General features: G+C 43.6%; 1 protein-coding gene across 1 annotated transcript in view; it reads right to left on the reverse strand.

Annotated features, from left to right (window-relative positions):
• Positions 1–16,094, reverse strand: part of LOC138351679 (putative golgin subfamily A member 6-like protein 3) — a 104,046-nt gene extending 87,952 nt beyond the window's left edge. The window contains exons 1-2 of the mRNA XM_069303698.1: positions 15,890–16,094; positions 6,353–6,394 (exon numbers count right to left, since the gene is read on the reverse strand). Of these exons, the coding sequence (XP_069159799.1) occupies positions 6,353–6,394; positions 15,890–16,055 (208 nt within the window). The 5' untranslated portion in view covers positions 16,056–16,094. The remainder of the gene's footprint in view (positions 1–6,352; positions 6,395–15,889) is intronic.
• Between the last annotated feature and the right edge of the window lie 694 nt (positions 16,095–16,788).

The raw sequence follows: 16,788 nt of genomic DNA on the forward strand, positions 1-16,788 counted from the left end.
ATCACAAACGGCTGTGGCTAGCAAGCCAAAATTAACTGTACATAATTGTTTTTCACTTGTGTGTGCAAGTGGCACATTTATATAAACTATAAAATCCAAAAAAAACAAAAATACAGCACAACTATATATTCACATTACTGCACCACAATAATCTTTGCCAACCTTTATTAGGTAGGAATTTAGGCTGTGATTGTGCTGAATTTGGCACAAACACAGACTAAATAAATTTGTAGTTTCTTAGGTAGAAATTCTCACGACTAGGCTTGAGCTAGTTAGTAGTACATATATTATTCATTTTGTGCTGACCCTAGCAAGGGTGGGATTAAACCTTAAGATAACTCTAATTAGAGTATATCCATATTATTTCTTCTTGTACTCATTATTTTCTGTGTATATATTTTGAGTGCTGCTGAATGATCACTATTACATCTAATGGTGATAAAGATGAGCTAGCCGGAAGAAAGTTAATGGTGAAGTTCAAGCACTGCTCAAAATCCTTAGCTACTTATTGTTAGGTAGGTACATTTAACCTCGAGTGAGGTAGAGTGTAATTTAGCCACATTAAATTCGGCTATACTTAATATTACTTGTCAACCAACGAGCAAGTACCCAAGCTTCATTATTAATACTTATTCAAGTCCCATGAAGTTTGGACTTAAAACCATCATGGCTACTCCTGAACAATTAAGGAGAACCTATATTGGCCTCAAAGGTCATTTAACTAGACTAATTAACAAGTCTGAGGCCTTGTCTAAAGCAACTCCCATTGATTCCCATCGATTAGAAACATCAGTGAGAGTGGCTGATCTGAAATATGATCAAGTTAGATCTACAAGCCAGTCTTATCTCGACCTACTGAATACCATAGAAACTGATCCTGATGAAATGGATCGAATTATAGCAGATATTTCCCAGTATGAAGATGAGACTCAAGATTAACTTGACGTACTATCCAATTTAGTAACACAATCTAAATCTAATACAAATAATACTATGTCTCAATCCAGTAACCAATTACCTGAGGTTCGTTTACCTACTATAGACTTACCTACATTTGCAGGGCTTGATAAAGAAAATTGGGACAACTTTTGGACTTCATTTGAAGTTCATATACATAGATAATCTTCTCTTGACAAGATTTCTAAATTCTCATACCTGATTAGTCTTCTCAAAGGAGAGGCTAAAAAAGTCATAAATAACCTAGCTCTCACTGAGAGTAATTATGAGGAAGCTATAAAACTGCTACAGTTGAACTATTGCAACAAGGAGTTGAGTATAGCTAACCTTTTAATACCAGTTGCTAGATCTGAATGCACCAAGTAACAGACCAGACTCACTTCAAAGCTTCAGGCTAGAAGTAGAGTCTCTAGTAAAAGCCTTAGGTACTAAAGTTGATATACCAGCCTCAGAATGGTCAATCAAGTTACTTCTGCAGAGGAAATTACCTCGAAATATCTTAGCAGAAATCTGCTCACACTATAAAACCGAGTTTCTCACTCTCGAACAAATATTCGAGGGACTGAGAATAACGGTTAACAGGTTGAAGACCCATGATGAGATTAAACCTGAGTCTAAACCACCTAATATTGACACCTCAGTCAAACCCAAACCGACTTTAAATAAGTCTAATAAATTTAAACCTAGGACTGCTCCATCCACTGGAAAGGGGAGTGGTGAACTCGTGTTGCGGAATTGAGCAACAAAAGTCGTGGCGTCAGGGTCTGAGACACGTGACGTTGGGATTATCAGCAAGAATTACACTGATACTCAACCCAGAACGAATAATTATTCTTCTACGTGATCTGCAGTGCTCGGTCAACTAATAACGCGTCGATATTCAGGCCAAGGTCTCAACCACGTGTACGACATTGTGGAAGTTTGAGACTGAGACGCAATACCGGCAGGCTTCAACATAATTTGCACCTTTCGATAAGTATATAGTTCATTTTTGATGCATCATTAGAGATTGTATATGTCGTGGGCAGCCTGTCGTTATATCGAACGACTACAAAAAATCCAACGTTAGTACCGCACTAATTTTTATTTTATATTTCATGAATATTGAGATTTAAGTAGCCTAGTTCAATGCTACGTAATATCCCTTAAATTACAGCTCGTATGTGAGGAGTCAACGAGCTGTTACCTACATTCGTGTTATTCACCTCTAAGGGCTTCTACGAGGAATTCCTGAGATCACGAGTACGAGGCGTGAATGATGTCATAGAAATCGTCTTAAAGCTAAGACTTTTTGTACACATTTAATTACTTCAATTTTTGCTACTTGTTCATGATACTATCAAATTGAATACTCTTCATGTACACTGGAGATAAAATGTGTTTATTTGGATGATTGCTTTCTAATGCTAATAATCTTTATAATTTCTATTGGTAATTGCCTATTGATTCTTTAATATTTGGTCACAATATTATTTATCAAACAATGAACTGGTGCATGAACCACACTAGTTCCTAGACGTATATGAAGTTCTAGCAATACCCCCCCAATGTAGGTGTTTGAGGCTCTGACTTTAGGTAATTAACCATACAGCCCATTAATTATTTAAGTGATTATGCTTCCTAATATTTATCCATAGACACTGGTTCTTCCTTGTGTTTCTAATGATCACCTTTTATTAGTTTCCCTCTTTTCTTAAAAGTGGGTGGTCCTTCGTAATTGATTTCATTAATTTAATAATTAAATAAATTGAGTCAAGCCCCAGATATCCCACACCGGGTCCGCATCAAGCGAGGTACTAGGCTGTCCCACCTTCAGGCAACAATTTTGTCAGACGCAATATGTCGTCAGGAGTGTGGCAGTTAACTTCACATCTCTCGCAATTCACAGCTAAGCTGTATAAATTAATGTAGATACTATTTACGTAGACATTTTAATGATCTCCCATTGAGACCCATGTTACTAACCCCTGGTAGTAATACTTGTCTATCGAAGTATCTTGAGGTCAATTCGATTCTAATTATTATTGCCCAACTTGCAATTACTTATTTGATTTACTTCAGTGAACGAACCACACTGAAATGATGTCAGGAATACAATAGTCTTTTGACATATAACCCCCCATTTTGGGTGAGAACATTTGATTGATAAATTACAGTCCCTTTAATATTCAAGATAATAATTATCAATAATATCCATAGGACACTAGTTCATGGATTTAATAGTAAACCACATGCTCTACCCAGTTTCCACTTTTCCTTTAAAAAGTGGTGGTCCTTCGCCGCTATCGAAATCTAGCATCAATTTAAATGAATTATATGAGTCGAGTTTTCCCACACAATGTTAATGCATAGTGAATATAGGTACTATGCTCGTCCATCCATAATGACTATAGGTACTATGCTCGTCCATCTATCGTGACTATAGGTACTATGCTCGCCCATCCATAATGACTATAGGTACTATGCTCGTCCATCTATAGTGACTATAGGTACTATGCTCGTCTATCCATAGTGACTATAGGTACTATGTACGTCCATCTATTGTAACTATAAGCACTATTCTTGTACATCTATAGAGACTATAGATACACTGCGCATTCATCCATTGGTACCATATTCACTATATATGTCCATCCATAGTGACTATAGGTTCTTTGCTCGTCCATCCATAGTTATTATAGGTACTATGTCCGTCAACCCATATTGACTATCTGTTACAGACCCGAGTCCAGCAACGGAACACGGAGCAGTGAAAAAACGCCATCTGTGAGTCCGCTCCCGAAACACACTCCAAATGGACGACGCCATCTAGTGAGGACGGGATATACCGGCCACAGGTGCTGGATCCCCGTCTTAATCACCTCATAACATAGCCGCTGCTGACCTCTGGTGAGGTGGCGCTTAGACAGTGAATGCCATCTATGGAGCAAATAGGTGGACGTTTGTGTCTAAGCCTGTAAGTGAGGTTCCCTAGAGCGTCCCAGTACTAATGACGTATCTGATTGCAGAGTCGACCTGGGACTGCTGTATTGGATGATGGATCAGTCTACCCAAGGCAGCCAAGGTCTCTTCACGAGTCTGCTGAAGAAGCTGTGAGTCACCCCCGGACGAACTCTGTTGAGAGTATTAACCTGCCTGTGACGTGGCAGTGTCGGGAATCGCCTTATCCGGGGCTGGCTGGTGGAAGAGACTAGCCACTGTGGTGCTTAGTGAGGAGAGTGATCAGCGGGATCACACGAGGCTCCTGCCTAGGGCTCGCAACCTTAGTATCGGTCGTGGAGTGGCCTACTCAGCGGAGCTGATCGGTACCTGCCAGCTACAGGCTGGATTGTGGTTGAAGGCCTCCGCGACGAAGCACCCAGTGGGACTGTGATTTGGCTGGCCTGTGGCCAGGGTAGATTCGTCATAGAATCATAGTGGATTCATCGTGGGCCACTGAAGAAGGAACCAGGGCTACCCAGAGAGAGAGCACCGTGGAGCATCCAGTGTCTTCAGAGGAAGACGAATCTGTACATAATAAGTGTAGTTATAAACCCCGCGTGTGACTGATATTTATTTATTCGTGGTGATGGAAAATATATATATATAAATTGGAATATTTGTATCCCTCCCCCTTTAGTTTAACTTGCGTTACGGAACACACCCCTTGAAAGCCTCTACTAACTTGGGGCCGGATTCCCAAACTCTACTACCATCAGAGAAGAACCCGGTTGCATTCCAGTAGGGCCGTAACACTATCGTAACTATATACGTGCATCAATAGAGACTATAGGTACTATGCTCGTCCATCTAGAGTGACAGTAGGTATTATGCTTGTTCATATATAGTGAATATAGATATTATGTTCGTTCATTCATAGTGACTATACATACTATGCAGGTCAGTCCACAGTGACTATAGGAACTATGTACGTCTATCCATAGTGACTATAAGTACCATATACGTCCATCAATAGTGACTATAGGTACTATGCATGGTCTTCCATAGTGACTATAAGTACTATGCTCTTCCATCCGTAGTGACTATAGGTACTATGCTCGTCCATCCGTAGTGACTATAGGTACTATGCTCGTCCATCCATAGTGACTATAGGTACTATGCTCGTTTATCCATAGTGACTATAGGTACTATGCTTGTCCATCCATAGTGTCTATAGTTACTTTGCTCGTCCATCTATAGTGACAATTGGTACTATGCTCATCAATCCATAGTGACTATAGGTACTATATATGTCCATCCATATTGAATATAATTACTGTATATGTCCATTAATAGTGACTATAGGTACTATGCTCGTCCATCCATAGTAATTATAGGTACTATACGCGCCCATCTATAGTGATTATAGGTATTATGCTCGTCCATCCATAGTGTCTATAGGAACTATGCTCGTTCATCCATAGTGATTATAGTTACTATATATGTCCATCCATAGTGACTATAAGTACTATGCTCGTCTATCTATAATGACTATAGTTAGTATGGTCGTCCATCCATAGTGATTATAGGTACTATGCTCGTCCATCCATAGTGACTATAGGAACTATGCTCGTTCATCTATAGTGACTATAAGTACTATGCCTGTCCGTCTATAGTGACTTTTGGTATTATGCACGTCCATCCATAGTGATTATAAGTACTATGCTCGTCCATCCATAGTGACTATAAGTACTATGCTCGTCCATCCATAGTGACTATAAGTACTATGCCTGTCCGTCTATAGTGACTTTTGGTACTATGCATGTCCATCCATAGTTACTATTGGTACTATGCACGTCCATGCATAGTGACTATTGGAACTATGCTCGTTCATCCATTGTTATTATAGTTACTATATGTGTCCGTCCATAGTGACTAAAAGTACTATGCTTGTCCATCTATAGTGACTATAGGTACTATACTCGTCCATTTATAGTAACTATTGGTAAAATGCTCGTCCATCAATAGTAAGTATTGGTAGTTTACTCGTCCATTCATAGTAACTATAGGTACTATACTCGTCCATCCATTGTAAGTATTGGTAATTTTCTCGTCCATCATTAGTGGTTATAGATACTATTTTCGTCAATCCATAGACGCTATAGGTACTATCGTCTGTGGATGACAGGCAGTGCTTGATGCTGAAGGCGAAAAGACTGAATAGTTCAATCCCAAGTTTCATTAACAAATTGGCGACATAATGGCGCTTGGAACAAGAGAATAGTTTTTTAACAAAATTATTGTTGTATACTTTAGTGTAGAACAAAAGTGTTCAACAGGTACACAAAAGGTACAGAGTGCACTTTTCTGTAGTCTGTGCCTAAAATCTTGAGTGAAGTCAAACAGACATGAATCGAGTGAGGAAACTGACAGACAAAGCAACATCGACAAGTCGACTCTATAAATGACTCCTTACCTTCAGTCATGTTGGCTATCACCATCAGCATACTTCTCACACCTTTAACAGTTGCCATCATTAAGATCGTATCCTTACATGTTTCTATGATGAGTTCAGCTCTAGAGATTACATTGTGCACTGGTGCCTTATGGTGTGTACTGGTGCCTTATGGTGTGAACTGGTGCCTTATGGTGTATACTGATGCATTATGGTGTGTACTGGAGCCTTATGATGTGTACTTGTGCCTTATGGTGTGTACTGGTGCCTTATGGTGTATACCGGTGCCTTATGGTGTGTACTAGTGCCAATGGTGTGTCCTGGTGCCTTATGGTGTGTACTGGTGCCTTATAGTGTGTACTTTTGCCTTATTGAGTGTACTGGTGCCTTATGGTGTGTACTGATGCATTATGGTGTGTACTGGTGCCTTATGGTGTGTACTTGTGCCTTATGGTGTGTCCTGGTGCCTTATGGTGTATACTGGTGCCTTATGGTGTGTACTAGTGCCTAATGGTGTTTACTGGTGCCTTATGGTGTGTACTGGTGCCTTATAGTGTGTACTGGTGCCTTATAGTGTGTACTGGTGCCTTATGGTGTGTACTTATGCCTTATGGTGTGTACTGGTGCCTTATGGTACGTACTGGTGCCTTATAGTGTTTACTGGTGCCTTATAGTGTGTTCTGGTGCCTTATGGTGTGTACTGGTGCCTTATAGTGTGTACTTGTGCTGGTGCCTTATTGTGTATACTGGTACTTTATGGTGTGTACTGGTGCCTCATGGTGTGTACTGGTGCTGGTGCCTTATGGTGTGTACTGGTACTTTATGGTGTGTACTGGAGCCTTATTGTGTGTACTGGTGCCTTATGGTGTGTACTGGTGCCTTATGGTGTGTACTGGTGCCTTATAGTGTGTACTGGTGCCTTAGGATGTGTACTGGTGCCTTATTGTGTGTACTGGAGCCTAATGGTGTGTACTGGTACCTTATGGTGTGTACTGGTGCCTTATGGTGTTTTCTGGTGCCTTTTGGTGTGTTCTGGTGCCTTATGGTGTGTACTGGTGCCTTATACTGTGTACTGTTGCCTTAAGGTGTGTACGTATGCCTTATGGTGTGTACTGGTACCTTATGGTGTGTACTGGTACCTTATGGTGTATACTGGTGCCTTATAGTGTGTACTTGTACCTTATACTGTGTACTGGTGCCTTATGATGTGTACTGGTGCCTTATAGTGTGTACTGGTGCTTTATAGTGTGTACTGGTGCCTTATGGTGTGTACTGGTGCCTTATAATGTGTACTGGTGCCTTATAGTGTGTACTGGTACCTTTTGGTGTGTACTGGTGCCCTATGGTATGTACTGGTGCCTTTTGGTGTATACTGGTACTTTATGTTGTGTACTGGTGCCTTATGGTGTGTACTGGTGCCTTATACTGTGTACTGTTGCCTTAAGGTGTGTACTGGTGCCTTATGGTGTGTACTGGTACCTTATGGTGTGTACTGGTACCTTTTGGTGTGTACTTGTGCCTTATAGTGTGTACTGGTGCCTTATGATGTGTACTGGTGCCTTATTGTGTGTACTGGTGCCTTATGGTGTGTACTGGTGTCTTATTATGTGTACTGGTGCCTTATGGTATGTACTGGTGCCTTATAATGTGGACTGTTGCCTTATGGTGTGTACTGGTGTCTTATAGTGTGTACTGGTGCCTTATAGTGTGTACTGGTGCCCTATGGTGTGTACTTGAGCCTTATGGTGTGTTCTGGTGCCTTATGGTGCGTACTGGTGCCTTATAGTGTTTACTGGTGCCTTATAGTGTGTTCTGGTGCCTTATAGTGTGTACTTGTGCCAAATTGCGTGTACTGGTGTCTTATACTATGTACTGATGCCTTATAGTGTGTACTGGTGCCTTCTAGTGTGTACTGGTGCCTTATGATGTGTACTGGTGCCTTATAGTGTGTACTGGTGTCTTATAGTGTGAACTGGTGCCTTATAGTGTGTACTTGTGCCTTATAGTGTGTACTGGTGCTGATGCCTTATTGTGTATACTGGTACTTTATGGTGTATACTGGTGCCTCATGGTGTGTACTGGTGCTGGTGCCTTATGGTGTGTACTGGTACTTTATAGTGTGTACTGGAGCCTTATGGTGTGTACTGGTGCCTTATGGTGTGTATTGGTGCCTTACGGTGTGTACTGGTGCCTTATGGTGTGTACTGGTGCATTATGGTGTGTACTGGTGCTCTATCATGTGTACTGGTGCCTTATGGTGTGAACTGGTGCCTTATGGTGTGTACGGGTGCATTATTGTGTGTATTGGTGCCTTATATTGTGTACTGGTGCCTTATGGTGTGTATTGGTGCCTTATGGTGTGTATTGGAGCCTTATAGTGTGTACTTGTGCCTTATACTGTGTACTGGTGCCTTATGGTGTATACTGGTGCCTTATAGTGTGTACTTGTGCCTTATACTGTGTACTGGTGCCTTATAGTGTGTACTGGAGCCTTATAGTGTGTACTGGTACCTTATGGTGTGTACTGGTGCCTTATGGTGTTTTCTGGTGCCTTTTGGTGTGTTCTGGTGCCTTATGTTGTGTACTGTTGCCTTATGGTGTGTACTGGTACCTTATGGTGTGTACTGGCACCTTATGGTGTATACTGGTGCCTTATAGTGTGTACTTGTGCCTTATAATGTGTACTGGTGCCTTATGGTGTGTACTGGTGCCTTATAGTGTGTACTGGTGCTTTATAGTGTGTACTGGTGCCTTATGGTGTGTACTGGTGCCTTAGAGTGTGTACTGGTGCCTTATACTGTGTACTGGTTCCTTATAGTGTGTACTGGTTCCTTTTGGTGTGTACTGGTGCCTTATGGTATGTACTGGTGCCTTATGGTGTATACTGGTACTTTATGTTGTGTACTGGTGCCTTATGGTGTGTACTGGTGCCTTATACTGTGTACTGTTGCCTTAAGGTGTGTACTGGAGCCTTATGGTGTGTACTGGTACCTTATGGTGTGTACTGGTACCTTTTGGTGTGTACTGGTGCCTTATGGTGAGTACTGGTGCCTTATGGCGTGTACTGGTGCCTTATGGTGTGTACTGGTGCCTTATGGTGTGTACTGGTGCCTTATGGTATGTACTGGTGCCTTATGATGTGTACTGGTGCCATATTGTATGTACTGGTGCCCTATGGTGTGTACTGGTGCCTTATGATGTGTACTGGTGCATTATGGTGTGTACTGGTGCCTTACGGTGTGTACTGGTGCATTATGTTGCATGCAGGTGCCTTATGGGGTGTATTGGTGCCTAATGGTGTGTACTGGTGCCTTATACTGTGTACTGGTGCATTATGGTGTGTACTGGTTCATTATGGTGTGTACTGGTGCATTATGGTGTGTACTGGTGCCTTTTGGTGTGTACTGGTGCCGTATGGTGTGTACTGGTGCATTATGGAGTGTACTGGTGCCTTATGGTGTGTACTGGTGCCTTATTGTGTGTACTGGTGCCTTATACTGTGTACTGTTACCTTATAATGCGCACTGGTGTCTTATGGTGTGTTTCAGTGCCTTATGGTGTGTTTCAGTGCCTTATGGTGTGTTTCAGTGCCATATAGTGTTTACCGGTGCCTTATGGTGTGTACTGGTGCCTTATGGTGTGTACCGGTGACTTATGGTGTGTACCGGTGCCTTATGGTGTTTACCGGTGCCTTATGGTGTGTACTGGTGCCTTATGGTGTGTACCGGTGCCTTATGGTGTGTATTGGTGCCGTATGGAGTGTACTGGTTCCTTATGGTGTGTACTGGTGCATTATGGTGTGTACTGGTGCATTATGGTGTGTACTGGTGCCTTATGGTGTGTGTTCTGGTGCCTTATGGTGTGTACTGGTGCCTTATAGTGTGTACTCGTACCTTATGGTGTGTACCGGTGCCTTATGGTGTGTACAGGTGCCTCATGGTGAGTACTGGGGCCTTATGGTGTGTACTGGTGCTTTATGGTGTGTACTGGTGCCTTATGGTGTGTTCTGGTGCCTTATGGTGCGTACTGGTGCCGTATGGAGTGTACTGGTGCCTTATGGAGTGTACTGGTGCCTTATGGTGTGTACTGGTTATTTATTGTGTGTACTGGTGCCTTATTGTGTACTGGTGCCTTATTGTGTACTGGTGCCTTACGGTGTGTACTGGTGCATTATGGTGTGTACTGGTGCATTATGGTGTGTACTGGTGCCTTATGGTGTGTGTTCTGGTGCCTTATGGTGTGTACTGGTGCCATATGATGTGTACTGGTGCATTATGGTGTGTACTGGTGCCTTATGGTGTGTACTCGTACTTTATTGTGTGTACTGGTGCCTTATGGTGTGTTCTGGTGCCTTATGGTGTGTGTTCTGGTGCCTTATGGTGTGTACTGGTGCCTTATGGCGTGTACTGGTGCCTTATAGTGTGTACTCGTACCTTATTGTGTGCACTGGTGCATTATGGTGTGTTCCGGTGCCTTATGGAGTGTACGTGTACCTTATTGTGTATACTGGTGCCTTATTGTGTGTACTGGTGCCTTATAGTGTGTACTCGTACCTTATGGTGTGTACCGGTGCCTTATGGTGTGTACTGGTGCCTTATGGTGAGTACTGGGGCCTTATGGTGTGTACTGGTGCTTTATAGTGTGTACTGGTGCCTTATGGTGTGTTCTGGTGCCTTATGGTGCGTAGTGGTGCCCTATGGTGTGTACTGGTGGCTTATGGTGTGTACTGGTGCTTTATGGTGTGTACTGGTGCCTTATGGTATATACTGGTGCTTTATGGTGTGTACTGGTTCCTTATAGTGTGTACTGGGGCCTTATGGTGTGTACTGGTGCTTTATGGTGTGTACTGGTGCCTTATGGTGTGTTCTAGTGCCTTATGGTATGTACTGGTGCCTTATGGTGTACTGGTGCCTTATGGTATGTACTGGTACCTTATGGTGTGTGCTGGTACCTTTTGGTGTGTACTGGTGCCTTATGGTGTGTACTGGTGCCTTATGGTATGTACTGGTGCCTTATGGTGTGTACTGGTGCCTTATAGTGTGTACTGGTGCCTTATGGTATGTACTGGTGCCTTATGGTGTGTACTGTTGCCTTATAGTGTGTACTGGTGCCTTATGGTGCGTACTGGTGCCTTATAGTGTTTACTGGTGCCTTATGGTGTGTACTGGTGCCTTATGGTGTGTACTGGTGCCTTATGGTGTGTACTGGTGCCTTATAGTGTGTACTGGTGCCTTATAGTGTGTACTGGTGCCTTATGGTGTGTACTTTGGTTATTGTGTGTACTGGTGCGTACTGGTGCCTTATAGTGTTTACTGGTGCCTTATAGTGTGTTCTGGTGCCTTATGGTGTGTACTGGTGCCTTATAGTGTGTACGTGGGCCAAATAGTGTGTACTGGTGCCTTATACTATGTACTGATGCCTTATAGTGTGTACTGGGGCCTTATAGTGTGTACTGATGCCTTATGATGTGTACTGGTGCCTTATAGTGTGTACTTGTGCCTTATAGTGTGTACTGGTGCTGGTGCCTTATTGTGTATACTAGTTCTTTATGGTGTGTACTGGTGCCTCATGGTGTGTACTGGTGCTGGTGCCTTATGGTGTGTACTGGTACTTTATGGTGTGTACTGGAGCCTTATGGTGTGTACTGGTGCCTTATGGTGTGTACTGGTGCCTTATGGTGTGTACTGGTGCCTTATGGTGTGTACTGGTGCATTATGGTGTGTACTGGTGCTCTATCATGTGTACTGGTGCCTTATGGTGTAAACTGGTGCCTTATGGTGTGTACGGGTGCATTATTGTGTGTATTGGTGCCTTATGGTGTGTACTGGTGCCTTATTGTGTGTACTGGAGCCTTATGGTGTGTACTGGTACCTAATGGTATGTACTGGGACCTTTTGGTGTGTACTGGTGCCTTATGGTGTGTACTGGTGCCTTATGGTGTGTACCGGTGCCTTATGGTGTGTACTGGTGCCTTATAGTGTGTACTGGTGCCTTATGGTATGTACTGGTGCCTTATGGTGTGTACTGTTGCCTTATGGTGTGTACTGGTGCCTTATGGTGCGTACTGGTGCCTTATAGTGTTTACTGGTGCCTTATGGTGTTTTCTGGTGTCTTTTGGTGTGTTCTGGTGCCTTATGGTGTGTACTGGTGCCTTATGGTGTGTACTTGTGCCTTAAGGTGTGTACGTATGCCTTATGGTGTGTACTGGTACCTTATGGTGTGTACTGGTACCTTATGGTGTATACTGGTGCCTTATAGTGTGTACTTGTGCCTTATACTGTGTACTGGTGCCTTATGGTGTGTACTGGTGCCTTATAGTGTGTATTGGTGCTTTATAGTGTGTACTGGTGCCTTATAGTGTGTACTGGTGCCTTATACTGTGTACTGGTGCCTTATAGTGTGTACTGGTACCTTTTGGTGTGCACTGGTGCCTTATGGTATGTACTGGTGCCCTATGGTGTATACTGGTACTTTATGTTGTGTACTGGTGCCTTATGGTGTGTACTGGTGCCTTATACTGTGTACTGTTGCCTTAAGGTGTGTACTGGTGCCTTATGGTGTGTACTGGTACCTTATGGTGTGTACTAGTACCTCTTGGTGTGTACTGGTGCCTTATGGTGTGTACTGGTGCCTTATGGTGTGCACTGGTGCCTTATGGTATGTACCGGTGCCTTATGGTGTGTACTGGTGCCTTATTGTATGTACTGGTGCCTTATGGTGTGTACTGGTGCCTTATGATGTGTACTTGTGCATTATGGTGTGCACTGGTGCCTTACGGTGTGTACTGGTGCATTATGGTGCGTGCAGGTGCCTTATGGGGTGTTTTGGATCCTAATGGTGTGTACTGGAGCCTTATACTGTGTACTGGTGCATTATGGTGTGTACTGGTTCATTATGGTGTGTACTGGTGCATTATGGTGTGTACTGGTGCCTTTTGGTGCGTACTGGTGCCTTATGGTGTGTTCGGGTGCATTATGGAGTGTACTGGTGCCTTATGGTGTGTACTGGTGCCTTATAGTGTGTACTGGTGCCTTATACTGTGTACTGTTGCCTTATAATGCGCACTGGTGTCTTATTGTGTGTTTCAGTGCCTTATGGTGTTTACCGGTGCCTCATGGTGTGTACAGGTGCCTTATGGTGTGTACTGGGGCCTTATGGTGTGTACTGGTGCTTTATGGCGTGTACTGGTGCCGTATGGAGTGTACTGGTGTCTTATGGTGTGTACTGGTGCCTTATTGTGTGTACTGGTGCATTATTGTGTGTAATGGTGCCTTATTGTGTACTGGTGCCTTACGGTGTGTACTGGTTCATTTTGGTGTGTACTGGTGCATTATGGTGTGTACTGGTGCCTTATGGTGTGTGTTCTGGTGCCTTATAGTGTGTACTTGTGCCTTATACTGTGTACTGGTGCCTTATGGTGTGTACTGGTGCCTTATAGTGTGTACTGGTGCTTTATAGTGTGTACTGGTGCCTTATGGTGTGTACTGGTGCCTTATAGTGTGTACTGGTGCCTTATACTGTGTACTGGTGCCTTATAGTGTGTACTGGTACCTTTTGGTGTGTACTGGTGCCTTATGGTATGTACTGGTGCCTTATGGTGTATACTGGTACTTTATGTTGTGTACTGGTGCCTTATGGTGTGTACTGGTGCCTTATACTGTGTACTGTTGCCTTAAGGTGTGTACTGGTGCCTTATGGTGTGTACTGGTACCTTATGGTGTGTACTAGTACCTCTTGGTGTGTACTGGTGCCTTATGGTGTGTACTGGTGCCTTATGGTGTGTACTGGTGCCTTATGGTGTGTACTCTTGCCTTATGGTGTGTACTGGTGCCTTATGGTATGTACTGGTGCCTTATGGTGTGTACTGTTGCCTTATTGTATGTACTGGTGCCTTATGGTGTGTACTGGTGCCTTATGATGTGTACTGGTGCATTATGGTTTGTACTGGTGCCTTACGGTGTGTACTGGTGCATTATGGTGCGTGCAGGTGCCTTATGGGGTGTTTTGGATCCTAATGGTGTGTTCTGGTGCCTTATACTGTGTACTGGTGCATTATGGTGTGTACTGGTTCATTATGGTGTGGACTGGTGCATTATGGTGTGTACTGGTGCCTTTTGGTGCGTACTGGTGCCTTATGGTGTGTTCGGGTGCATTATGGAGTGAACTGGTGCCTTATGGTGTGTACTGGTGCCTTATAGTGTGTACTGGTGCCTTATACTGTGTACTGTTGCCTTATAATGCGCACTGGTGTCTTATTGTGTGTTTCAGTGCCTTATGGTGTTTACCGGTGCCTTATGGTGTGTACAGGTGCCTTATGGTGTGTACTGGGGCCTTATGGTGTGTACTGGTGCTTTATGGCGTGTACTGGTGCCGTATGGAGTGTACTGGTGTCTTATGGTGTGTACTGGTGCCTTATGGTGTGTACTGGTGCATTATTGTGTGTAATGGTGCCTTATTGTGTACTGGTGCCTTACGGTGTGTACTGGTTCATTTTGGTGTGTACTGGTGCATTATGGTGTGTACCGGTGCCTTATGGTGTGTGTTCTGGTGCCTTATGGTGTGTACCGGTGCCATATGATGTGTACTGGTGCATTATGGTGTGTACTGGTGCCTTATGGTGTGTACTCGTACCTTATTGTGTGTACTGGTGCCTTATGGTGTGTACTGGTGCCTTATGGTGTGTACTGGTGCCTTATGTCGTGTGTTCTGGTGCCTTATGGTGTGTGTTCCGGTGCCTTATGGTGTGTACTGGTGCCTTATGGTGTGTACTGGTGCCTTATGGCGTGTGTTCTGGTGCCTTATGGTGTGTGTTCCGGTGCCTTATGGTGTGTACTGGTGCCTTATGGCGTGTACTGGTGCCTTATGGTGTGTACTGGTGCCTTATGTTGTGTACTTGTGCCTTATGGTGTGTTCTGGTGCCTTATGGTGCGTACCGGTGCCTTATGGTGTGTACTGGTGTCATATGGTGTGTACTGGTGCTTTATGGTGTGTACTGGTGCCTTATGGTATATACTGGTGCCTTATGGTGTGTACCGGTGCCTTATGGTGTGTACTGGGGCCTTATGGTGTGTACTGGGGCCTTATGGTGTGTACTGGTGCTTTGTGGTGTGTACTGGTGCCTTACGGTGTGTTCTAGTGCCTTATGGTATGTACTGGTGCCCTATGGTTTGTACTGGTGTCTTATGGTGTGTATTGGTGCCTTATGGTGTGTACTGGTGCCTTATGGTATGTACTGGTGCCTTATGGTGTGGACTGGTGCCTTATGGTATGTACTGGTGCCTTATGGTGTGTACTGGTGTCTTATGGTGTGTACTGGTGCCTTATGGTGTGTATTGGTGCCTTATGGTGTGTACTGGTGCCTTATGGTGTGGACTGGTGCCTTATGGTATGTATTGGTGCCTTATGGTGTGTACTGGTGTCTTATGGTGTGTACTGGTGCCTTATGGTGTGTACTGGTGCCTTATCGTGATTTTTATATATATGCCGCTAATATTCAGTTTTCTAACTCATTAAATAAGTCACAAGGAACTGTGAACATAACTTTGCTCTTACTCTCACCTTCCTGGACGCCTCGCTGCTCCTCCTGCAGCTGGTGTATAGCAATCTGGTTAATAATGACGGTCGCTGTCAGGTCCAACTCCTCTGTGTGGCCCATGGTGGCCTCCGGGAAGGCGGCCGACCAGACCACCAGGACACAGAGGAGAGGCAGCAGACAGACAGACATGACTCTCACCACCACACTCACACTACACACTAACCAACACCCTGCATGACTGCTGGCTGGCTGGCTGGCCACCACGCACTAAGTACACCCGCGCTCACCGCCCACACTGATAGGTAGTGGGGCGTTGAATCACCAGGAAACTCTCCTTCAATATGGCCAGTTCTTATACATGCTTTTACAAAGAGGAGAAGTCCTGTGAGAATAATGAGCATAAAAGAATAAGAAAGAATGTAGAGATCTGTTAATAAGAAGGTTAAGCTATGAGAGTTAAGAGAACTGCGCCTCACAACCAGGGAGGTTATAACTAACTGAGAGGATTTGATCATAACATCAAATACTGAGTGTAATGTACAAGGTGAACAGGGACAGCTTGTTTTTAATGAGAGAAAGATTAATAGAACCTAAGTTGAGGATAGAAACACAAATTAATAGAAAAAGATAAGGACATACTCATACCCTGTATGTGTAGTCAACAAGTAGTATGCACTGGAAGAAGAAGTTGCAGAAGCCACCTCTCTTCAAAACTTTTAAGACAAGATCCGACAAAGAATGTGAACGTGAGAATAGTTAAACTGTAATACAACAAGTACAACAAAGCCCGAGTAGGAGAGGTTTAGAGAGCTACGCTTCACTTACCTTAGCAACACGTCCAAAGACCAAGTCCATTCCATCCAGTGGCTGACCCATAAGACACATTCATCAGTTTTAACATTTTGTTCATTTAAAACAGAAG

This window comes from Procambarus clarkii, chromosome 50 (assembly GCF_040958095.1).
Source record: "Procambarus clarkii isolate CNS0578487 chromosome 50, FALCON_Pclarkii_2.0, whole genome shotgun sequence".
Taxonomy (NCBI): Eukaryota; Metazoa; Arthropoda; class Malacostraca; order Decapoda; family Cambaridae; genus Procambarus; species Procambarus clarkii.